We start from the raw sequence: 23,461 nt of genomic DNA, 5'->3' as shown, positions 1-23,461 counted from the left end.
CTGAGATTGAGTAAAGGAACCATCCATTGACAAAAGAGAGCGATTGCCACTTTCTATATGTCAACGTTGCCATTTTATTGAGAACACCTTTTAGCACAAGTTGTCCAAACAAGAGCGGAAAAAGTAGCACGGCAGAATACAACAAAAGCGCCATCGCATCGCACAGAATTCAAACCAGGGAAACAAGACAAGCCGCAAGGTCGAAAATGCAGGGCAATAAATAGAAGGCAAGCAAATACGCCACCATCGAGTGGTAAGGACGAGAAGTCGACTGCCTGTGGTTTTGTGCTTGACTGCTCTGTACAAAATCATCTCTTTATAGAATATTCATTTGACTTAGATCATCTGGAGACAAAAATAGCTTTATATTTATACATCATAAGCACAGAGAAAATAGGTACAGATTAGCCAAAAAGGATGTGGGACTGAGACTACACTTGTCAGGCCAAAAAATGGGGTCAAGTGATTATGGAATAGGAAACCAGAGTAGGAAATCATCATTTTTACATAGCGGGAGAACTTTTTAGTGATTTAAATAGTTGTGAACACACTGAGAAAGAACCATACGCTTGGACTGCACATGCTCATAGATTCTATTGTTTGTTTTTTTTTGCTTTTTATGTGGCAACATTTTTATGGTGGACTACGGCAACAAAATGAACAGGAAGTTTGAAAATGGTTTTCTATCCTAGCTGAATCAGAATGAATCAAGTTTGTGGGTTTGAATAGTAACACTAGAAGAAAAATGAACCCGGGAAGTCTTGTGTTTGAGTAGGTTGCTATTTGGTGAGGTGCTGGCAAACATGCACTGATTTGACTTGGGCTACATCACTCAGCCTTTTTTGTTTTTGAACATGATGAAATATTTAGCTATGATGAAAATTCTTCCTTAAAAAAATTGAAGAACTTGAGACATGAAAGTACACGGGGGGGAAAAAAGTGGCTATACTCCAAGTGGCAATAAAAGGATAAAGTGCTCCCTTTAAAAATGATGCAATGTGCCCTTAAATGACAATGTCAAAACATAAATACTCCAAAATCATTAAACGCTGAGGACCCAAAAAGAAAATGCAAACAAATGCAGCCCCCCTTTTCTCTAAACTAACTGAATACTTACTTTACTTAAAGACAACCAAAACACAAGTGATACATTTCGGATCAAATTGAGTGATTCTGTTTTGTTTTTCTTTTGGCACATGACTCATCCACTATGTTAAAAATATTCATAATTCTGAATGGGAAGACACTGGCCTAAGCTGACCCCCTAACCCTCACATTATTTTAAAAAAGAAAATATAAAACATTCAAATAGAACGCACCCAAAGACACAACGAGTCGGGGTGCGAGCATCATGGCTAACATACAGCATCATAAACAAATGACTCAAGAAAAAGAAAAATACACATCACCTGTATACTGATGTCGTATAATGTTCCACTTAATAGCCACAGGGTGCATGCGTCCTTAAGAAAACCAAAACAAGTCATTAAACTACAAACCACTGGCGTCAATCATTTTCATGGTACAAATGACACATTGTATACAAATGTGTAATCATAAGAATTTGTATTCATTGTTACAATAAGGATTTCAAACTTTACAGAGTGTTTCCAGTGCAGTGACACAAGTGAGGCTTCTCAAATCGCGTGTGTGTGTGTGTGTGTCTTGATTATCGTCGTCATCGTCTTCTTCACTCCTGACAAAACAAATGAAAATTCTCTCACCCACATGGCTGGCATACAAAACACAATCATATTCTTGGGGGGAAAAAACATCAGCATGGTTAAGCTCAACATGTTAAAGCACTTTACCTCCGCCAAGGCCAAATGTCATCAGTTTGATGAAATATTTGTTTGATTTTTTTTTTTTTGGGCTTGGAAGTGACTTGCCGCTTGAGAGAATATGACAGCGCCATTTTGATTCAGGGCTCCAGCGGTCAGAGACGATTAAGGCGATTTTGGCGGAGGTGTGCGGCGTTCTTTTATCGCTGCGCTGGATAAGCGGCGAGTACCCGACTACTGCAGCGGCGCGGCTGGTGCTCCTGAGCAGTGGAAGTGTATGTTCTGCCACTTGGCCTCCCTGCGGTGCCACACTCGGGTCTCCTCAGACTGGCTGGATTTCGGTCGGCCCTGCCCGTCCACAAACTGCGTGAGGCGAATGTAGGCGATGCAGGCGGCATCTTCGCCGATCAGGTGCACGTGAGGGTTCAGGATGGTGGTATGGATGGGCTTGTCGTTTTTTGACAGCACTGGACGGATGGACGGACAGCACATTTATCACTATCACTTCTTACCATAACTAAATAGTAAAGAATGACTAGTTGACTCATTTTCCAACAAAGAGGCTGATTGTTGAAATAAGAAAAGAAACAAATGCATTGACTGTCAAAGAAATGATGTTGACACAAGAGTCTTACGGTTGTCAAAGTAGAACCTGTGGAAGTCCATCCCTTCCACCAGATTGCCCAGTGCCTCCGGTTCAAAGGAAGTCAAGCCCGGGTCGCAGATTTTACTGGTAAGGGAAAGACAAAAAAAAAACAATCACATAAAGTCCAAAACCTGGACTCGAGCAGGCCGACTCACGCGTAAGCATCGAAATCTCCATTGTTGATGGCCTCGATGAGCTGCTCGGTGATCTTGATGATTTCCTGTTTACGGGCTGCAAAGTCAAGGGAACAATCGTTTCGAAACATTTGAGTCGAGATGATTGCATTAAGTAAGACAACAATTTGTCTCGCAAACTCAACCGACGTGAGCAGACTTTATGGCGATTTTAAAACCAGCTATCGACCGATTATGCGCGACAATAATGCTGTTAGTTTTCAAACTGTAAGTTCCAGTCAACCCATAAACCGGCCACTTGCTCACCGCCACGACAAAAACACACACAGTTATTTTTTTTCGTGCCGACATCTCAAAGCGCTCTTGTCGCATAGAACGAAGCGATGTGTCAACCACGGCAGAAGAATTCAAGGCAGCTCATCCCACAATGCCTTGCAGGCCAAGTGCAATCGGTGACATGCCTGCACGCCAGAACTACTTACACTGGGAGGAAGAGGAGGAGGTGGAGGAGGAAGGGGAGGGGCTGGAAGGGGGGCGAGGGGGAGGCGGGGAGGTGGCTTGGGCCGACCTGGCAGCCGCGACTGGAACCGGAGCCGCGTCGGGTTTGGGAGCGGGCGCCCTACGAACGCTGCTCACCAGGTCTGTTAGCCGGGACACTGGGCAAAATGCCATGAGGAAGGGATGAGAAAAAGTCGAAACACCCCTGTTCCCAGTTGTTAAGATATAAAAAGAAAAAAAAATTCTAGAGCCTGTACAAGTCAACTGAAAAAAAAACAGTAACGCCTCGGATGTTGTCGTCAGAATGTCAAGATCATTGACGAGGACCCATTTGAACCCAATTTGGATTTACTCGGACGTCCTTTTAACAGCGCTCGTTTGATTGAGTTGTACAGGTCACATGAATAGTGAGAAAAGTTAGGAGGCCACATTTGAGCAGGGGCGTGCTTACTCTGCATGGGGGCGACAACGGGGGGTTGTGCGGGAGAGGGGGTTGGCCGGGGTCGGGGGGGAGGCGATGCGGGTGGGCCTTCTCCGTCCGAGCCCCTGCGCACGGAGCCCAGCAGCTCAGCGAACTTGGCGGCGGCTGAGTGGAGGAAGGACGCAAATCAATGCAAACGATGCTCAAAGGCGGGCCAAATTCAGATGCTTGGATTCCTGATGATGGATCTACGTCGACCAAGAGACGAGGACCAGCCTCGAGCCCCAAAGAGAGATGTTGAGAGGCAAAACTAAAAGAGACTTACTTGTATTTTCTGGCCTCTGACTAAACAGAGCGGCGTACGTGTTGGGTTACAAAGCAGCTGTCCAGCCCCCCGACTGCCTTGACCAGATCCGACCGAGACCTCCGCTACTACTCTTGCCGCTATCCGCCCCCCTCGGGCCCACTTGCGTGAGGTCCGATACCTGGCGCACCGTGTGCAAGTCTATCCCAGACGGGCGGCAAAATCTCCGTGCGGTCTGCCTTTGATGCCACTGTGTCGCCGTTTTCCAGCTCCAGGGCTAAATTAAGAACACCCACCCGAGCCTTAACCCCCGGCCCCTAACCCCTTCCCGCCCCCCTCCCTCCCCAAGGTGCTCTGCAGAGCAAACCAAGTCGGTAGCGAGGGTAGGGGGTTCTTCAACGTACAGGGGGAGAACATTTTCCAAGGGTCTACTATGAACGTTTTGAAAACAGGCAATGCTGTTTGTTGTTATCATCAATTTTGGGGGTGAGATGAGTACTGTTAGCTTGTCCATAGGTGTCAAACCCAAGGCCCGGGGGCAAGCTACGGCCCACCTAATTATTTTATGTGGCCCGTGAAAAACAAATTGTGCAATGACTTCATGGATCAATACTAAAATGACACATTGTCTCCACTTTTAAAAAATAAAAGATATTGCCATTGATCTTATTGGGACTGTTTTTACTAGTTTCTGATTTCAAAACTAGTTATTCATCAGTTTGTTGTGTAGTCTATACTGTATATAATAAAATGTTGTTGAAATTTCTCAAGACTCGTCGTGGTGCTGATGAGGAGACGCGACACTGCATGATGGCTTTGGCCAAGGTTGCTAAGGAATCGGCGACAGAGCGACAAAGCCTTTCAAATGAAGTAGAATAAAGGAGGAGGAAGAGGCGGACGCGTACATTCTGTTCTGATCACTTGGCACCCAAACGATACATCTGTGACCTGGTTTCGACGCATTGTAGTCAGCTCGGATACGGCGGAAGGAAACGCGCGTACGCCGCAACTGCTCGTTTCCACCGAGAAAAGAGGAATTTGGGCTAATTGGTCAGATGGGGAGGGCTCTGGAAATGAGCCATCCGTGACGCCCAATCGACACACTAAACTCTGTCGAGTTCAATCGAAGGGTGGCCAAAAGTGCGGCGCAGCCCAAATCAGTTGTCTTGGTACTTGAAATGGACCTCTCTCTCTCTCGCTCTCTCTCTCAATAAATAGATATGCATAAAAATCAAGCCGTCAAATGATTTCTTGCATTTTTAACCAAATCTTCTGGTCATTGTTTCCAAAAACAAGCTTCGCATTGTGTAGCGCAGTACCTCCGAGCTCCACAAGGGGTCAGTTGGACTCCATTTTTGGCGCATACACCTGCCGAGCCTGTTCAGCGAGCAGTCCATCCGATAAGCCAATAAATCAAGAAGGCAACCTTGCGCCAGGGTTCACGCAAATTCAAATTCACGTGCTTGTTGTCGTCTATTTGCATTGCCATTCGGTTTGGGAATGTGTTTTGCTTAACTTGTTTAGCTACGCGGCCACAGGGACAAACCATTAGGAACAACCTCGGGAGGGGGTGGGGGGGGGGGGGGCAATGAATCACGTGAGGGCTCTGTGTTCGTGTGTGGTCTAACCTTTCACATCTTCATCTTCCACGGTGGTGTTGCTGCTGTCTGATGATTCCTGGATGCAGACATAAGAGGACACACAGCATTATTAGGATGGAGCTAATCACACGCGGCACATGGATGTATGAACGGATAAGAACTTGGAGCGTTCATAAACGACGGCAAGCGAGCACAGCTGGACCAATTGGAAAAGCCACAGCCACCCGAACATAGAAATTTCATCAAACACAAAAATGAGCAAAGCCCCGTTCACAGATGAATACAGGATGGAAAGAAAGGAACAGAGAAAAACAAACAGGAAGACGAGGTGTGCTCGGGATGGGTTCATGCGGGGTGTACCTTAGTCCCGTCCACCGGGTTATGGATGACGGTGGTCTGGGGCTCCTGAGGGGGTGGGGAGGGGGGGGAGAAGAACATGAAAGATGTGAGAAGAATGAAAAGTCTAGAATAAAAAAAAAGGAAACCAGGAAGTAGAGAGAAAATAATGTTAGGGGAGGAGAAGAAGAATCTGTCAAAGTGATTAGCGGAAATCTGTGTACGCACACACACGCAAACAACAAACACACTCGAATTAAGCAATATCAGGAAAAAACTGCGAAATGAATACAACAAATATGAAATTTCAGATTTTGGTCTCCCACAGCAATGATAGTTTGTCATACCGGACCACCGCCACAACACGATACATACATGTACAGGTAAGCACACACTCGTACAACAAGAGGCGGGGGGGGAAAAAAACATCATCTGAGTAGATCGCCATGTTTCGTCTGCAGGAATCGGCGATGGCTGCCGACATCATCAAGAGTGTGTTCCATAAATGTGTTGAAAATGATTGGTCGTCAAATTTGTATTCATTTTATTTTCTATTTGAATAAAATCAGCTTTTGCAGTTCAAGTTTCAGACGATGAAAGTGTGACAATTTGAGTTGTCGTGTTGGGGAGCCTTAAAAAAAAAAAAAAAAAAAGGACGACATCTCGAATAAGCCGTGCTTGTCGGCACCTGCCCACGAGCGCGTTTGCGCATTTGTGACTGCGTGTGGTAAACAACTCCACCTGCTGAGTGTGGGCCACACAAACAAATAATATAACACACAAACGGCGAGACAAAGGCCGAAAGCACAACACACACACACACTACACGCTGTGTGCGGGCGAGAGAGGCGCGCACGTACACACACACACACACACACACACACACACACACACACACACACACACACACACACACACACACACACACACACACAACGACGTCGGGGGGTCCGAGAGGAGGTGCGGCAGGGGATGTTGCTTAAATACCAGAGCAGGTGAAGGGATGTTTCCCTTGGGGCTGGTGACTATGCTGTTTTTGCTGTTTGTCTGAGGCTGTGCAGGGAGAGCAGAGGGAGGAGATACAACACCAAGAGTTAGCAAGGAAAGAGTGTGTGTGTGTGTGTGTGTGTGTGTGCGTGTGTGCGTGTGTGCGTGTGTGCGTGTGTATGTGCATGTCGTGCCCACGCGCAAGTGCGTGTGTGAGATTGTCACATGCGCCGTTAACCTCGCTAGAATCATAATTTCGCATCTCATAATTCAAAATATAAGCCTAACCTGAAAAGTAAAATGTCATTGCGGAAAACACCTGACAAATAAGTAAAACAGCGTCAAAGTGGAAAGTATTTTTTGAGCCGTCTGCGATGTGCTGTTAAGGTTAGCATCTGAGTGCTGTTGCCGTGGTGTGTGGTTTTTTTTTTGTTTTTGTTTTTTTAATTGTGCCCCACTTTACACGCACACAATGAAGCATCCTAATAATAATATTCATCTATCAAGCACTGCTTTGAAACCGTCAAAGCGGAGGCCCGGTCACTTGATCACAATGACATCTGCATATGAACGCTTTAAAAACACACAATGGCATCTTTGTTAAAAGAAATGAGAGAAAGTGTGTGCGTGTGTGTGTGCAAGAAAGGAAACAAGGGAAGAGTGGAAGGTCTATGAGGTGACATAATTCACACATACACTCACACCATACAAAAACACACATTACAGTCTATTAAATGAGATCGTTGTTACCTACGAGAGCATTAGCGCAAATTTGAAAGCGTTTCGGCAGTGTGTGAGAGAGCTAATCTTGATTTACGTACATCGTGGCCCTGATGGTTCCTTTGCGTGTACGAATGTCACTCAGACACGCATAATGGTTATGGAGGTGTCAAATGTGGAAAAAATGTCATGACCCTCGACGTTTTGATTTCCAAGGTGGGAGCAGAAGGCAAAGCACCGATAGATGAATGGAAAAGAAATGGGATGAATCAAAGCGGCGTGTTACCAGATGGCATTAAATCACCTCCTCTTTCACAAAAGTCATGTGATAATGTTTGTGTATTTACATATGCTGAAAAAGTTCCTGAATTTAAGAATTTTAGGGGTCCGCGGTATGAGCCATGGCCGAGAATAAACAGGAAGTTAGCCATTTGGGTTTTAGGTGGCCATTTTTGTCAAATCATGTGTTTTGAAATAATGTGTAGTGTGGTTTTGTTTTCCTTTGTCCGTTGCTGTGAGGGAGGACAGAGTGACATATTCCAGCTTTTCAGCATACGCAGTTGATCTTTTTCCATGACTTGTGAAGGAGACGATTTCCACGACAAAAGCAAAGCATCCCCCCCCCCCCCCCACGCAAAAAAATTGTAAAATAAAGAAATAAAATTGAGCATAAACAGCATGCTCACCATATACTGCACAGTCGAGCTGGACTTGCGTTTCTGCCCTCGGACCAAACGATGGATGGATGATGATGATGATGGATTTATTGACCGACGGATGGATGAATTGATGGTAGAGAAAAAAAAAAAAAGCAGGGGAGGGAAGGAAATATAAAGTAACCCATAAAATGGTAGCGAGAACAAAAAGAACACTTCTTAACTCAAAGGAAAGAGGCAGAATGAAGCTTCGCCCGGCTCCAACAACAAAAACATACGAAATGGAACCTGAGATGGTTAAGTTATGAAGGGAAAAGCAATTTGGAGAAGTTTGAGGAAACATTCACGGCGGAACTTTGGGGGAATGACGGAAGAAAAGAAAAAGATGGGAGCATGAAAAGGAGCCTGTTGCCAGGCGACCAATGCATCTATTTTTGGCGTCTGAGTTTCCAGGGTCCAGACCAACAGCTATTCCTGGAAGCCCGGGCGCATTTGACACACAAGCACACACAAGCACACACAAGCACACACAAGCACACACAAGCACACACACACACACACACACACACACACACACACACACACACACACACACACACACACACACACACACACACACACACACACACACACACACACACACAGGTGAGGGGGTGAAGGTCTTAGTGGTAGAATTTGGGGGTTCAAGAGCAGATGGGGTGAGATGAAGACCAACACGTTGACAGATGGTGATGGAGATCCAAGATAATGGAGGTGCTGACTTCAGCGCACACACAATCCCATGAATGCATGTGATGTCATCCCAGCAATTCGCAATACATGAAATCACCTTTTTTTTTTTTTTTAACGTATTTTAGGTAGAACCCCTCCTTAAGTGTTTTGCTGGAAAACACATTTTACATTCCTACATGAATAATTTTTTTTTTGTCAGATGTGCAACTATTTTGATAGTCAATTAAATTCAGATTGATGAATTAGACGAGTAATAAATTAATTGTTGCTGTTTTTTATCTGCCTATGTTGACTGGATATTAAAACAACAGAAAAGCTCACGGCTTTTTTTTTTTTTTTTAATTGGACACCAAACCCTTGAAAGATGACATTTTAAGGAAAATCTTTTTTTTTTGTTTCAATAAAGCCCCACACATTCACTATTTACAAATTCACTGATTCATATTTTTGGAGTGAGCAAACCCCCCTCATCAACTGGACTTGCGTTTTTTGGTACATTCTGTTCAACACCCTAAGATACCATCTAGGTCTTTTCTAATTAGGAAAGTAGTACAACAGTAGTGTCAACAACTTGCATGTTTGGCTTAGGGTTGTATTCATTACTAAATAGTAGCATCGGATGACGATTAAAGGACAAAACGACACTGGGGGAAGGAATAGGAAGCAGCAAAAGGAGAGAAAGAAGAAGCAGGCGGAGAGCTCGTACCTTCACGTCGGCCTTCTTGTTCAGCAAAGTCTTGGCTGCTGCAAGGACAAACGCAAGGCAGAGACGGTGAGTGAGAGTAGTTTTTTTTGCGGGCCTAGTCATCATAGATACATTCCCAAATATCATCTTGTGAAATTTGCTTGGCAGGGCTGTTTTTTTTTTTTTTTTCAAGATAACCGTTTGGTCGGACAACCTTGTTTTTCGCCAGCCGGCGGGATCGGTCAGGTGACGGATAAAGCCTAATCAGATTTCATACGGAAAGTGTCTCGCTGATTGTCACTTTTCTGTGAGCTCATTTCCTGTGAGCATTTTACTTTCGTTTTTTTTCTTTTCAATTTTTCACAGGTCTGAGTGAATTTTCAAGTCCAATCATGTCAGCGGTTCGGCCGGGTTGCATAAAAGCCCGATTTTTTTTTTTCTTCCTCTCTCTGCCTCTTCCATATAATAATTTACAAGCAAAAAGCTATTCAAATGTTTCATTTAAAAAATTCATTCAATCATTAAAAAAAAAAGAAAAGGCTTTAATTCTGCAAGGAATTTCTTTCGAAAAGTTAGAAAGGGGGCCAAGCGGGAGTCGAGAATACTCGGACAAATTCTACCATCCCATTCAGATAAATTAGGAAAACAAACAAATGTTATATTTTGATTATAATTAACAAATACACCACTCAGGCTCTCAGACAAAATATATTCTTGAATTATTACAAAATCAGAAATTGGAATGTGGAACTACTAAAGTATTAGGAGCGCTTCCCTTTTTTTTAAATTTTTGGACACAAATGCGATTTCTCAGTGAGAAGGTTGACCCGATTTGATTTGTGGCCGTGTTTATTGACATTCTTTTGTATGAATAGTTAATTAGATCTTCTAGTGGCACGGCATTTCATCGATAGATGAACAAAGAGACATCATTTGTAGTCAATAAAACGGAATTTTTGGACCAATTGAGGCAAAATTGAATCCCGTGGCACAGTAGTTGGGGGGAAAAAAAACTGCCTTAACCTGAGAGGAAAAAAAAAAGAATAGTCAGAGTTACTTTTCGGATTCGAAAGACGCTCCAAGACAAAAGCTGTAAAGAAACAAAAAAAAAGGCAGCATGGATGGGGGCTTGGGGCAGGCCAGGGTTTTCTCCTTACCTTGGCACAAAATACACATGAAGCAAGAAGAAAGACAGGAGGAGAGGAGATTAAAACCAAAAACCTAAAAAAATGATCACTTCAGCATAGGCACCGTTAGAGGCGAGGATGGGCATGGAATTGTTGTCCGCATGTGTATTAAAAACACAGGGGAACTTTTTCTAGGCCACACATCTGGGTAGATGCTGATTCTATTTGTGAGTGTTAATATGCAAGACGGCGGCTCCTGGTGAGCCTGATAGGGGGAGGCAGCCCGATATAAATCTTTGATTGGAGCTCAAAGAAGCGAGGTAGGGGGGGGGGCGGCTTCCAACGGGGCTTCGCGGAATCAAGGACAGAGTAGTCACTGCTGGACTGTCATAGGCAGCATTTACTTACATAGGAGGTCTCTTTTTGACTCCAAAAGAGGGGCGGGCGGGCGAGCTCGAGTACATCGTCATTTCGACATCATGACGCCAAGCGCCAAACAAAAAAGAAATGAAAATAAACGGAGTCGCACTTTGATTTAAAAAAATAAAAAACAATTGTAGAATGTGGAGATCAAAGTGCTCGGGTAAAAATGCTTCGATCGTTTTTGGAGGCGTTGTTTTTTCCCGCACCCTCTTTCCTCCGCTTCCACAACTACAAGTCCACCGGCATAACTAAAATGTCCGAAAGGCGTCACGGTAACGAAAGCCGCACTCAGTATGCTGCGTGTCCTTGGGGGATTTTGAATTCTTTGTCATCTAAATAAGAACCAGCCCAGCCTCGCATCTTCGACATGCACCAACCCTAACCCTCATCATCCTCGTCGTGCCCCCACCATGCAGCATTCACCCCACAGCTCTCGGGAAGTTCCATCCTTAAAACCCAGCGTCCTTTTTGTTAGCCAGAGGAAAGCAAGAAAGAGAGAAGGAAGAATAATGATGGAGGGAGAGGAAGAGGAGGAAACGATGCTGGCGATAGAATATAAAAGGTGGAGGTAAAAGAAAATAGAGGACAGGAGGAGGGGGCGCTCTGCATGGGTGCAAGCCATGCCGTGAGGCAAGTGATGATGATGATGATGATGATGATGGTGATGAAGAGTTTGAGCACACGTGAACTCAAGTGATGATGCTAGCCCGGCCTTCCATCCAAAGCAGTTCACATGTGAAATGTCGCATTTCCGTCATCTGAAACTTTCAGACCAGAGTGGCTTTTTCTTTTTAAGTCATAATTAAGTCGATTAAATCGGATTAACATGAATTATTTATGGTCATGAAAACTGCTTTTAACACGTGTATTTTGGTGAAGGAGTCCTTTAAAATCCCCCAAATACCAGTTTAAGCAATCAAAGCAAAATTGGGAAACACGATCATCATAAGACGACGTGTGAAAAAGTCTCAAGACCTCAGAAATGGAACAGGAAGTTGGCCATTTTGGTTTGAAGCGGGCCAATTCCAGGGTTCGCACTTTGGTGCCATATTGAGGCTTGTCTCCCAAACGTTACATGACCAAATCCAGAAAACAGGTGAGCCGTGATTGGTCAGAGCAACCGTGATGTCATTTCCGTTTTAATTGTACAGGGGAAAAAAGAACTAAATAATTATTTGTTTGACATTATTTGCTTTGGGGTTATAAAAATTGACCGCGAGATGGAAGGCCTGCTCAAGATGCAAACGTGGAGGTCGACATGGTCAGCCATCATGCTCTGAGCTCCCATGCTGAGAAAGAGAGGGAGGGGAGAGAATAAAAAAAGGGAGGGGGGGGCGGGGTCAAGGAGGCGGCATGCCCACAGGTCGTGCCGCCGTGCGCTACCTTGTTCCACCAACCCCGCGGCGGTACCCGCTGTGGTACCGGCGCTGACAGAGACCGGAAGCGCAGAGGCCGGAGCGGTGGTCTGCCGGCTGCCCACTGTCCACACCCGACCACGCACGCACACAGGTGGGAAAGAGAGCAAGGGCGGAAATGAGCGCCGCGGAACGCAAAGGAGATTTGAACGTCCAATCGGAAAGCGTGCGGCAATGTTTGAGTGGCGCACAAGACAACGACAGTCGTCAGGTCCAAATTGTCAGAAAGAGCGAGACAGAACTGATGGCTTTCTTCCCAGTGGCTGCTCAACGTCACGGGGGGGGGGAGTTGAGTTGAGCCACTGAGAACTGGAATGGGTTAACTCCCTCATTCATGTTGAACGCTGAAAAACTAAAATGGGAAAAAATACAAACAGGATGGAAGAAAATAAACCTAAAAAGTATTTTCAAATGAAGTAAAAAACGGACCAAAAAAAAAAAAAGCAACTTCTTTTGAAAATAGAAGTGGCATTCGTGTGGAAAAAAAAACATGCCTTTTATTCTTAGAGAAAAAAAAAATCTATTTAAGTTGTAAACGGTACAATGGCAATATAAAAACATTTGGACACGTTGGACAACAAAACGTGACTGTTTGTTGATATTGTTGTTTGCCGATGTGTCTGAATGCACAACAGGCAAGGAGACACGACTCCAGGAGTTCTTTTTTTTTTTTTTTTTAACCCCCACACGCACCATCACAACACCCTAGCTGTGCCACCATTCCCCCTGTCGTCATGGTAACAGAGCCATATTCGTCATTGGGGTGAACTGTCCGACAATATCAAGACACGTTGGAACTGAAAATCGCATCGTAAAAAAAAAAAAAAAAAAGACGTCAATTTGAAATACATTTTTGCATTGTCTCTCGCTTTCTGAGTTTGAGTCACCTGATTATTATGACGTCAAGACACTTCCTGAGGAAGGCAAAGAGAAATGTGGTCAAGAGCGAAGAAGGAGACAGGTAGAGAGTTAGAAAAAGCACACAAACAACCCAAACCCAGACAACTACTGGGTCTTTTTTTTTTTTTACTTGGGCATTATAACACCCACTTGGGGGGGGGGGGGGGCAAAACTCCATGTTGTCTTTTATCATGGATACGGTATCTCACAATTTTTGTTGCATTTGCCACGGGCTGCCAAATTGAACTTGCATTGAGCGGTATGAAATTATGTGACAGCAATAATGCAAATGCAAACATTTCTACCCGAGAACCTGCAGCAACAAAAAATGGCTAAATAGGCCCGAGTTTTGATCCACTTTGTTAGTTATTGATATGTATTAAAAACGGCTTTATTATGTAAAATTGCAGTTCTCTATAAAATGTCTGTTTTGTTCATATTTTGGGGTGTCTGGAATGGATTGAGAGATTTTACATTATTTCCTACGGGGAATCTTGCTGTGGTGTTAATTTACGGTTTGGTCACCAAAAGCAAAATTCCACTGTACTTTAAAACTGTAGCAAAGTGGCATTTCTTCAGTGTTGTGCCATTTAATTTACATTGCATGAACATATTGTGAGATACTGTAATTCCACACAAATATGAGACAGAAGTCATAGCCATTCAAGCAAGCTGCAAAAAAATGACGGTTACAAGGAGGCAAAATTCCCAGTCAACGTGATATTCATTCACAATTTAACAGCAATAAAACGTTTAAAATAGACACACCTCCCCCATCTGTGTGGGAAAGAGTCACCGGAAACGGTTCGGCAAAAGCACGTCAGCTCACGTGAAAAACCATATAGCACACGTGCGTCAATGGATGCTTGCCGAGGAGCATGCCGACATTTTGCCACGGTCGCGTCCCGACCGACAATATTGAGGCAAGCGGCGGGATTGTCCTCCAAAACGGTGACATGATCCTCTCAAAGCCAAAGTGTAATCTGCTCTCATGGTATTACGTAGCGCTCATGCACGGCTCCTAAAGTGCTGAGAGGTAGCGACTCGCTCGTGTGAGGAGGAGACTTACCGGAGAAATTCCGAGAGACCAGCATGGTGGTGAGGATGGCTCCCTGGGTGGCAAAGAAAAACAAAAGAAGGTTCAAGGAGAGTCACTTTTCTACTTGATGATTAAAAGCTGACATACACATAGTGCAATAAAAATACATCAAAAAGTAAAACCTTGAGTTTCCTCCTGGCATTGAACTTCTTCAGGCACTCCACTGTCTCCTGTCTGTGCATCATGGAAGCCACCGTGGAGCGTTGCTATGACAACCAGAGGACAATTAGCACCGAGCGTGGATCTACACTGCAGCGGGGATGAAGATGGCGACGGGGCCCGTGTTTTGACACTTACGCAGACCCACGGGTGCTTGAGGGCTTCCTGGGCGGTGATCCTCCTGGCCGGGTTGATGGTCAGCATCTGGTTGATCAGGTTTTTGGCCTCCGGGGTTACCGTGTCCCATTCTGGCGAAGGGAACTAAAAGGCCACAAGGTATAGAATGTGATGATGATAATAATAATAATAAACAATCTGAATGATTTACATCAACTTGGTGGTTTGTTTTTTATTTAGCAACAGAGGAAGTGAGCTCATGTTATGTGATGCGTCTGGGCTCAGGTTAGAAGGCTATGTAATGCTGGCACGCAGTTTAAAAAAAGTCCCGAGGGGAGGCTTCCACCCCCCTAAAATATGAATGAGCGAGAGCTGAGTTACGCAACGGTGGCCAAAAAAAGAAACAGCGGCACAGCTGGGAAGTGGGAAAGGAGAGGAAGCCAGACCGGAGGAAGTGAGTAGAAATATAAGAACACCAAAGGCAGGAGAGGAAATCACAGAGGAACTTGGGACAAGAAAAAAAGAAAGCTAGAGTGAAGAATAAAATTTCATTGAGCGTCCCAGCAAGACATCTTTTAAATGACCTTCCAACTCATCCATCAGCTAGCACCTAGGGGGTTCAAGAATATTTTGGAAGGGGGGGTATACTTAACCACCTACATTCTATCAACTACCTATCCATTTCTTTCCTACCTCTGGAAATGAGAAAATGAATGGTGAAGAACGCAAAAAAGAAGAGGAAGCGTTTGATGAGTAAAGAGGAAGAAGCGGCTGAGATCTCACATCGTAGGCTCCGGCCTTGATCTGCTGGTACAGCTTGTGCTGGTCCTCGTCCCAGAAAGGAGGGTAACCCACCAGCAGGATGTACAGGATCACCCCTGACACACACACACACTTTATTGTCAGTGAAACAATGTTGTATGTTATGCAAAGTGTGTTCAGGTTAAGAGGAGCTCACCACAGGCCCAGATGTCCACAGGTTTACCATATGCTTCCTTCCTCAAGACCTCAGGGGACAGGTACCCTGGTGTACCAGCAAAACCTACAGACAGGAAATGGTGTCCCCCCCACAACAAAATTGCAATGATGATATTTGTCCATGAGGTTTCTCCATTCAATGCACACAGCAATATTTGGTGTATCTTATGTCACATCTCGCTTATCTTTTGTCTACCTACCAAACCAGGCCTGCTGATCCCCCTGCACCTCGATGGCTAGGCCAAAGTCAGCCAGCTTCACCGCCGCGTTCTTGCATTTGCTGGCCAGGAGCAGGTTCTCTGGCTGGAGAGGGTTTGCACACAGCAGACACCAAACACAAAGATGGATGCTATTTAAAGACATGACACATTTCACTCCACTCCACCACCACCTACCCAGCCCGTCCCTACGCCTTCAGTCCAACGCAGTGTGCTGTTGCTGTATAGGCTCAATCTCGCTGGCCCAGATACTAGCACGTCTCATTATTCTCTGTCAGAAGAGACTCTAATAATGGGCTTCTATCCCCACTTGGCCTCCCCAGTGTCTCTCTCCTGACATCGCTGCCTTTTTTTATTTTTTTTCCCCTCAACAAGAATAGGACCATCTCAAATGAGGGACTCTCAAAAGTCACTTTTTGTTCTGTTTGACTAATTTACCACAAATTGTCACTGGGGTCTTGTTTAGTTACTACAAAAGGGGACGGGGTAATAACTGGATGGTAGTCTAGGAATACAAAAAAAAAACTCCCTCTGTATGTGCTGCAATTTTGGGTGGCAGTCAACTTTCATATTTTAATGCTAAAATGTAATATTTGGTAATTCATTCAAATAAAATTCAAGTAAAATTAGCCAGTTAAAATAAAAGTGTGAAATATTTTATTTATTATGAATATATATTACATTTGAAGTAATTAGTCCTTTTTTCCCCATAAAATATTTGGCTAAGTAAAAATGGCATGTTATTCATTTAAATTACAAATGGAGTCAATGATTGCTTTCTCATTTAAAAATAACTATTATACATGGATATTAAGCCATACGTTTTTCACACTACAACTGTCTTTTAATTCATTAAAATTACACAATGAGTGAAGAATTTTGTTATAATGTACACAATTATTGATATTTATTTTATGAAAGATTAAATTAAATTAGAATGACATCGAATTAAACAAATGCATTTGCATGGTATAATGTTAAATTAATACAGGTAAGTACTCCATATCCAAATTATAATATATTGTTTCTCAAATAATTGATGAATTAATGACAAAAATGCTGCCTCGCCATTGCTCACCTTCAGGTCTCGGTGAACAACCCCCATTTGATGGCAGTGAAGCACGGCCTCCAGGATCTGCTGGATGCAGTGGCTGGATGCAAAAAAAAACAGCAAACATATTGGTGTGAGCTTTGTTATTAACATTGTGTATTTTTGTTTGAAACAGGAGCATCCAATAGAATTAAAAAATGCACCCCACAAAGCCATATCATAAGCAAACCCACAAAAAAATCTCAAAAAGCTATATCTAAAAAGACCGGAAAGTGCCATTTTGGTATGAAATAGTTTTGTTTTTTATCAGCTGCATTCTCCTAACAAATATGTTTTTAAAAATCCCAAAAGGCTGTACCTGAGTAGACATAAGAAATATGACACAGCAACAGCCTCTAGAATTCTATTTAAAAATTGGTGCATCTATCACAATTCTATTTAAAACAATTTATATCATTAGATTGCAAAGTTAGTCTCACTTAGCAAAGTAGTACAAAAAAAAAAAAGTCTTTCTTTTCCTGGTGAGGTGTTTAGCTGCTCAAGTGGGCAACACACAGCAATTCACAGAGGCATCCACTCGATTAAAGCGGAGGAAGCTATTTAAAGGGCGCTAGCTAAATGGAACGCTTATGTATCGAATGAAAGTGATTCACAGAGGATGCGGAGAACTGGTGCCAGGCTATTTTTCCGACACGGAAAGAGACGCGCACGCATGTGTGTATGTGTGTGTGTGCGCGCAAGGTGCAATGAGCGAGTGTAATGTGCAGAATATGTGACTAATAGCAGGCGCTCAGAGACACGCAGCCTGCAGGATTCACACCCACAGTGTGTCTAGTGAGTGGGAGTACTGAGAGAGAGCTGTGTGTGTGTGTGTGTGTGTGTGTGTGTGTGTGTGTGTGTGTGTGTGTGTGTGTGTGTGTGTGTGTGTGTGTGTGTGTGTGTGTGTGTTTGTGTCAAAATGCACCAAAATCCATTTCTTAATGAGGACCATCCTAGAAATTGTCCTATCTCAATCGTTCGGTTATTCCCAAGACATATCATAAACAATATGCACCATTTGTAGTATTCATTTGGAGCACTTTGCCATAACTTAAAATGTACTAACATGTTTGATTATACAGATGAAAATGAACATTTAGGCAAATTCATCCTAGAGGATTTTTTTTTTTTAAATAGGTGACAGCTTCAATTGGATTGGCAATTGACAAATTGGATTGGCAGGGCTCTCATGGGTAGACACAAAAATAGTCTCAAGAACCCACGGTTGGAAAGACACGGGAAGTTTGACATATTGGTTGGAAGCAGTCAGTTTGGTTTTACGTAGCAACGTGAAATTTGGTAAGCCTGTCTATCATGGCAATATTTCAAACTGAGAGAAAGAGTTATATGTCAAATGTTACCGCATGCTTTGAATGAGGGGGGGGGGGGGAATAGCGCCATCTGTTGGGCAGAGCTGACCTACATTCTTATAATACAGCCAAAATGACTTGAAAATAGTCAAACCAAATATAATCAACCATTTGCCTCCTAGTGGGGTTAAAAAAAATAAAAAATAAAAGACTCCTAGCTCAGACTTAAGTATGTCAAACATTGTGATTTTGACAAGGTGTGTTGCAGAACAGTTCCTGATCTGACTCTGTGTGTGTGCGCTCGCGCGCAATGTGTGTGTGATACAGACTAATTATCACCGCTAATTAAAGTCCCACTTCCCGCTGGTCTCCAAGGGAGAAGGTGGGCGGCGGGAAGGGAACTGGCCTTGATGACTGACATTAAGAAGATGGGAGGTGGTGGTGGGGGTCAGAACATCAGCTGCTACACGAAATGATGACATTTGATTGAAAAGCTTATAAAAGCGCAAATGTACTTTATCAATAGCAAGCAAGCTGAAATTTCCATCTGATTGTCTTTTCACTTTCTAACGTTTTGTATGTTTGCGATTGTTGGGGTTTCCTCAAATGTTTATGTTTTCATGTGCGTGTTTTCCAAACAGCGCTTTTTGAAATGTTTTGAGTTTTCAAACTGTTTACATTTGTGAAAGTTCAATTGGGTTTCAAAGTTGAAGCTCGAAACCTGCATATCCAGTCACGGGCACAATGCCAAGCTGCTCGTCTCCGTTCCGTGCGGGTCAACCCTCCATAAAACAAAGACGTTTAGTGGGAAAGAGTGGTCTGTCTTCATTCAAGCTAATGGAGCAGATCAATGACACTAAGTGAGCTTTAATAAGTCGAACGGGCACTAATCAACTGTGCGCGTTCGCTCTTGCTCTCGTTTACTCGCTGCCACCATCAAACCTATCAGAACGGAATATGCAGATTTCAATATTTGCTGTCATAACTCCGAGGAAGTCATTCATTAAACGGCAATGATCTGTTCCGACTTTTTTTTTTTTTTGCCTCCATCGCTTTCATTGGCAAAATGTCACATTCCTGCGCTCGTACCTCCGCCGACTGTCTGTCAAGTGGGTCGAGTCTGCCTGTGAGTCAGTGCCTAATGGTGGGAGGGAGATATATATAAAGCAGCGTAGAAGAGGAGACAAACCTCAATTTACAGTAATGTGATCCCCCCCCCCCCCCATTAAAAATTGCAACTATAGGGAACGGCCACCTATTTGCGTTTCTCAAACGAAGCGATTGGACATTTTTGACGGTTGTCCGTGGCTTTTCTTTGCCACATGCGAGGGCACTGCAATAGGTACGGTAAGTCAGCTGTTCAAGCCAATGAAAGGATCACTTGGAAATACACGCCAAAGCGGCGTCACTTTGCCTTCTTGAGGAAACGGAGACAAAATGGGATTAGCGCACGCAGGTGCACTTAATCCAGTTTGCTGTCTAAAGGGTGTGTGTGTGTGTGTGTGTGTGTGTGTGTGTGTGTGTGTGTGTGTGTGTGTGTGTGTTGGGGGGGGGCTCTCATATCGAGTATCGTTCCTACCTGGCGTCGGCCTCACTGTAGTATTCTCGGGCCACGATGTCTTCAAACAATTCACCTCCGGTCACCCTGCAAGGCGACACACATAAACACACACACACACACACACACACACACACACACACACACACACACACACACACACACACACACACACGCGCGTTTTAATACACAAAATTGCATATTGAGAGACACATGAACAGTATGTCTGATTTCCTTCTTCATCCCCTTCCCCGGCCCACACGGTTACCATGGAAACTAGACGGGGATCACATCACACAGAGACGGATGCGGACGGCGTGGGAGTGGGTACAAGCATTGGGAGGTGGGGGGATGCACGGGAAAGAGTTATGTAATTGTTATGGAAGGAAAAGGAGAGGGAGGGAGGAAGGAGGAGAGGAAAAAGAGGAGTGGAGGAGATGAGACAAAAAGCAGAGGAGGCTGAGGAAAAAATGAGAAGAAACAAGTGGAGATGAAATGAGAAAAAGAAACAAGCAGGAAAGCAAAGAAAAGTATACACGAAGAAATTGTAACCTTGACCTTTAACCTTCACGCCCATGAAAGGAAAGACGCAACTCACAAGTCAAAGAGCAGATAGTGGAAGCCCTCCTCTGATATGCTGTCATGAAGACGAACTGCAACGCACAAACAAACAATTTGTTTAGCACCGGCAACGATAATCATGTCAAAATGTGTTTGCACGAGCGTGCGTGTCCTCACCGATGTTGGGATGTTTGAGCAGGCGACAGATGCGAGCCTCTCTTTCCAACTTCTGGTGATCTGATGGATGGACAATAAAGTCACAATGAACCAGAAAAAAAACCAACACCTTGGAAATGAAGGCGAGCAAAAGTCATGACATGTTTTAAACTTCATGATTACCAATTGCCGCCATGAGTATCAATCAAGTACAAGTCCCACCCCCTCTTACACCCTTGATTTTTAATTTGTGTAATAGAAAATAAAATTTACATTTAAAACTGAACATGAAATCTAATAACAACAATTTTTTTTTAACTTAAGAAAATATGAATGCCATAATTATAATACAAAGTGAATATTAAAAATGAATAAAGACCATTTTAGAAATAAATATTAATTGATAAAATAACAAATTTACAAATGAATAAACAAACAAAATATTGGCAATCGTAAATAATAGAAATCACATGGGGCCTCAAGAAGCCAATCGTGGGGGATTAGCCGTTAGCCTCCTGCTAATAACGGCTGGATCATCTGGGAAGGATTTAATCTCATTAAAAGACACTCAATGCACCGACACAGGGTGGGAGGGGGCGATAGCGCTAATGATATCTCCCGTCCTTGCTAAGTAACTGTCCAAAAACCAACGGGGATGCCAGGTCAGGACCATTTGACTCCGAAACAAACAAAATCCTTTTCGTCAATATTCCTAAATTGGTGTGCACGCAGATTCAGAGGAGCTGGTTTCGTTGACGCCATTCGTCGGTTACCGGGTTACTGGTATTGGATAACATTAGCAAAGGCTCTGTATTGGCAGCTGGAAAAAGGCACTTGATTAAAACCCGTATTGACTCATTAGACAGGATAACTCGCATGGGGCATCACAACAACACCGTTGTAACCACAGAATAAAAATATTTGATACTTTGTTTTGATAAATCAATCAATAGTAAAAAATATTTAGACAGTACAGAAATGTACACATAATTTAAAATAACACTAAAACAATTTAATATACCTAATAACAATTAAAAATCTAAATGAAAATATTAATTTAATTAGAAAATAAATGTATGAAAGCTATAAAAAAAAAAAAAACACTAATTAGGTCATTTTAAGTTAAACGCAAATGAGTCAAGAATCTTTCCGAATTTCCAGATTAATAATTCCAATTGTGACATCGAGGAGGCAACAATGCAACACTGGGCCATTTATTTCCAAGATGGCGACACCTTGAGACAAGTCCTTTCCTCCCGCACAAAAAAAACAAAAGACAAAGTAAAAACTTAGAAAGTGAGCAGTGCTTTTGCTCGCTCGCTTTGCTTGACCACTATTACTGAACTTTTGACCACTATTACTGAACTTTTGATCTCATTCCAGTTTGTTTCTTTGGTGCTGCACATGAGTAGAAGCGAATGTTGATTAGTATCTTTCATTACACATTGATAGAATTGACTGATGTCCATCAACATCACGGGACAAAACAACAACAAAAAAATGCCTTGTACAACACGATAAAGCTTACAACACTCGACAGGATGTTATTACCTCTGGCCGATAACTTTTTAGTGTTGATGATTTTGGCCGCATACTCCTGTCCCGTGCATAGCTTCACGCATCGACGCACCACTGAAAAGGCGCCCCTGGAATAAAAAAAATAAATAAACAAACACATTACGCTGCATATCTATTTGCAAAAGACAAGTCATCTCTATTTTCAGCAATTCCTATGAGGGAAAAAAAGTGTGATCTTTTTATAAACGGAATAATCTTTCTATAAATGGGATCATAGTTTTCATGAGAAATGTTATTCACATATTTGGAGAAGGTGAAGTTGAATTTGAAGTTGAAAAAAAGTAGAATATATTTTTTCTATAAAGGTTTTGAGAAATGTCAAATATTTTTTTAAGATCAATAGAATATTGTGGAGTCTTTTTAAAAAATAAATAAAAGTAGTATTGAGGGGTCAAATATTTTCAACCAAAAGGTGGGTGTAGTTTCAAGGAGTATTTCTTTGTATAAGTTACACTGTACAAAAATAGATTGTATATTTCCAACAAACTATTGTCAATACAACGTTATTAGCAGGAGCAGTACATCAACAATGAGGAAAAATCGAAAAGTCGAAAATGTTTTCAAAAAACTTGCTTGTTTGCCAAATAAATATTTAAAAATAAAATCTGTCAAATAAAAACATGCCGATCATTTACTCATAACTTGTGGTTACAACTTACAAATTATTAGCATTATTTCATGCATTCGTCCAATATTGTTCACATTTTCAAAACATGTCATTCACTAAAAGGCATCCACGCGCGCGCACACACACACACAAAAACAGCCGCGCGCACGTCGCCACACGCACGCCCACGCATTCACTAGCAGCATGTCCCTGGAGCTCAGCGACCGACGTCCCCCGCAGTCCACACGTCCCAGCGGCGGCGTGGGCTGAAGGGACGACAGTCCCCGCGCTCCGAATGCTGTGTGCGCTTGTCACTCACTTGCCAAGCTCCTCATAGAGTTGATACTCGTCCGTGAATCTTGTACAGGTTGTCGTAGCCATGTTTCCCGCTTCTCCTTCTGTCTTCTTGTTTGCCTCCCCGCCTCCGGTAAAATGTTACTGTTGGCCGGTGAGGGTAGAAAAAAAACTTACACACACAGAGACACACACACGAGGTCCGCCCAGTAGATACTAAAAAAAAAAAAAAAAAAAAGGCGTCCAGCACTGGAGGAAGAGGCGAGGCCGAGTGAGGGCGAGGTTTAATCGGGAAACACCGAGCGGAGTACGGAAGAGCTCTTTCTATCTCTCTCACGTTCTCTCTCTTTCGGTCTGACAGCTTGCTTGA

General features: G+C 43.2%; 1 protein-coding gene across 5 annotated transcripts; it reads right to left on the bottom strand.

Moving 5' to 3' along the window:
* Window positions 1–50: 50 nt before the first annotated feature.
* On the bottom strand, window positions 51–23,450 carry camk2b1 (calcium/calmodulin-dependent protein kinase (CaM kinase) II beta 1). 5 transcript variants are annotated; one of them, XM_085909258.1, is made up of 24 exons: window positions 23,117–23,450; window positions 22,164–22,258; window positions 20,634–20,693; window positions 20,494–20,548; window positions 19,917–19,982; window positions 17,016–17,088; window positions 15,920–16,022; window positions 15,700–15,783; window positions 15,525–15,619; window positions 14,763–14,885; window positions 14,588–14,671; window positions 14,436–14,478; window positions 12,435–12,530; window positions 9,523–9,560; window positions 8,115–8,147; window positions 6,709–6,774; window positions 5,746–5,790; window positions 5,413–5,461; window positions 3,511–3,645; window positions 3,044–3,217; window positions 2,583–2,658; window positions 2,417–2,511; window positions 2,012–2,248; window positions 51–1,696 (listed from the first exon to the last, which is right to left on the bottom strand). In XM_085909258.1, the coding sequence occupies exons 1-23, from the start codon at window positions 23,176–23,178 to the stop codon at window positions 2,016–2,018; spliced, it is 1,983 nt and encodes a 660-aa protein (XP_085765384.1). In that variant the 5' UTR covers window positions 23,179–23,450; the 3' UTR covers window positions 51–1,696; window positions 2,012–2,015. The 5 variants fall into 5 exon arrangements, with proteins under 5 accessions (XP_085765384.1, XP_085765379.1, XP_085765380.1 ...); XM_085909253.1 differs by lacking the exons at window positions 3,044–3,217; window positions 3,511–3,645; window positions 12,435–12,530; XM_085909254.1 differs by lacking the exons at window positions 3,044–3,217; window positions 3,511–3,645; window positions 12,435–12,530 and having other exon boundaries at window positions 9,523–9,557.
* Window positions 23,451–23,461: the final 11 nt, after the last annotated feature.

The sequence above is a fragment of the Syngnathus leptorhynchus genome, chromosome 4 (genome assembly GCF_054491065.1).
Source record: "Syngnathus leptorhynchus isolate UIUO chromosome 4, UIUO_Slep, whole genome shotgun sequence".
In the NCBI taxonomy this organism is placed as follows: domain Eukaryota; kingdom Metazoa; phylum Chordata; class Actinopteri; order Syngnathiformes; family Syngnathidae; genus Syngnathus; species Syngnathus leptorhynchus.
Note: the sequence above shows the minus strand (reverse complement) of the source record. Positions and strands in the feature narration are given on the sequence as shown.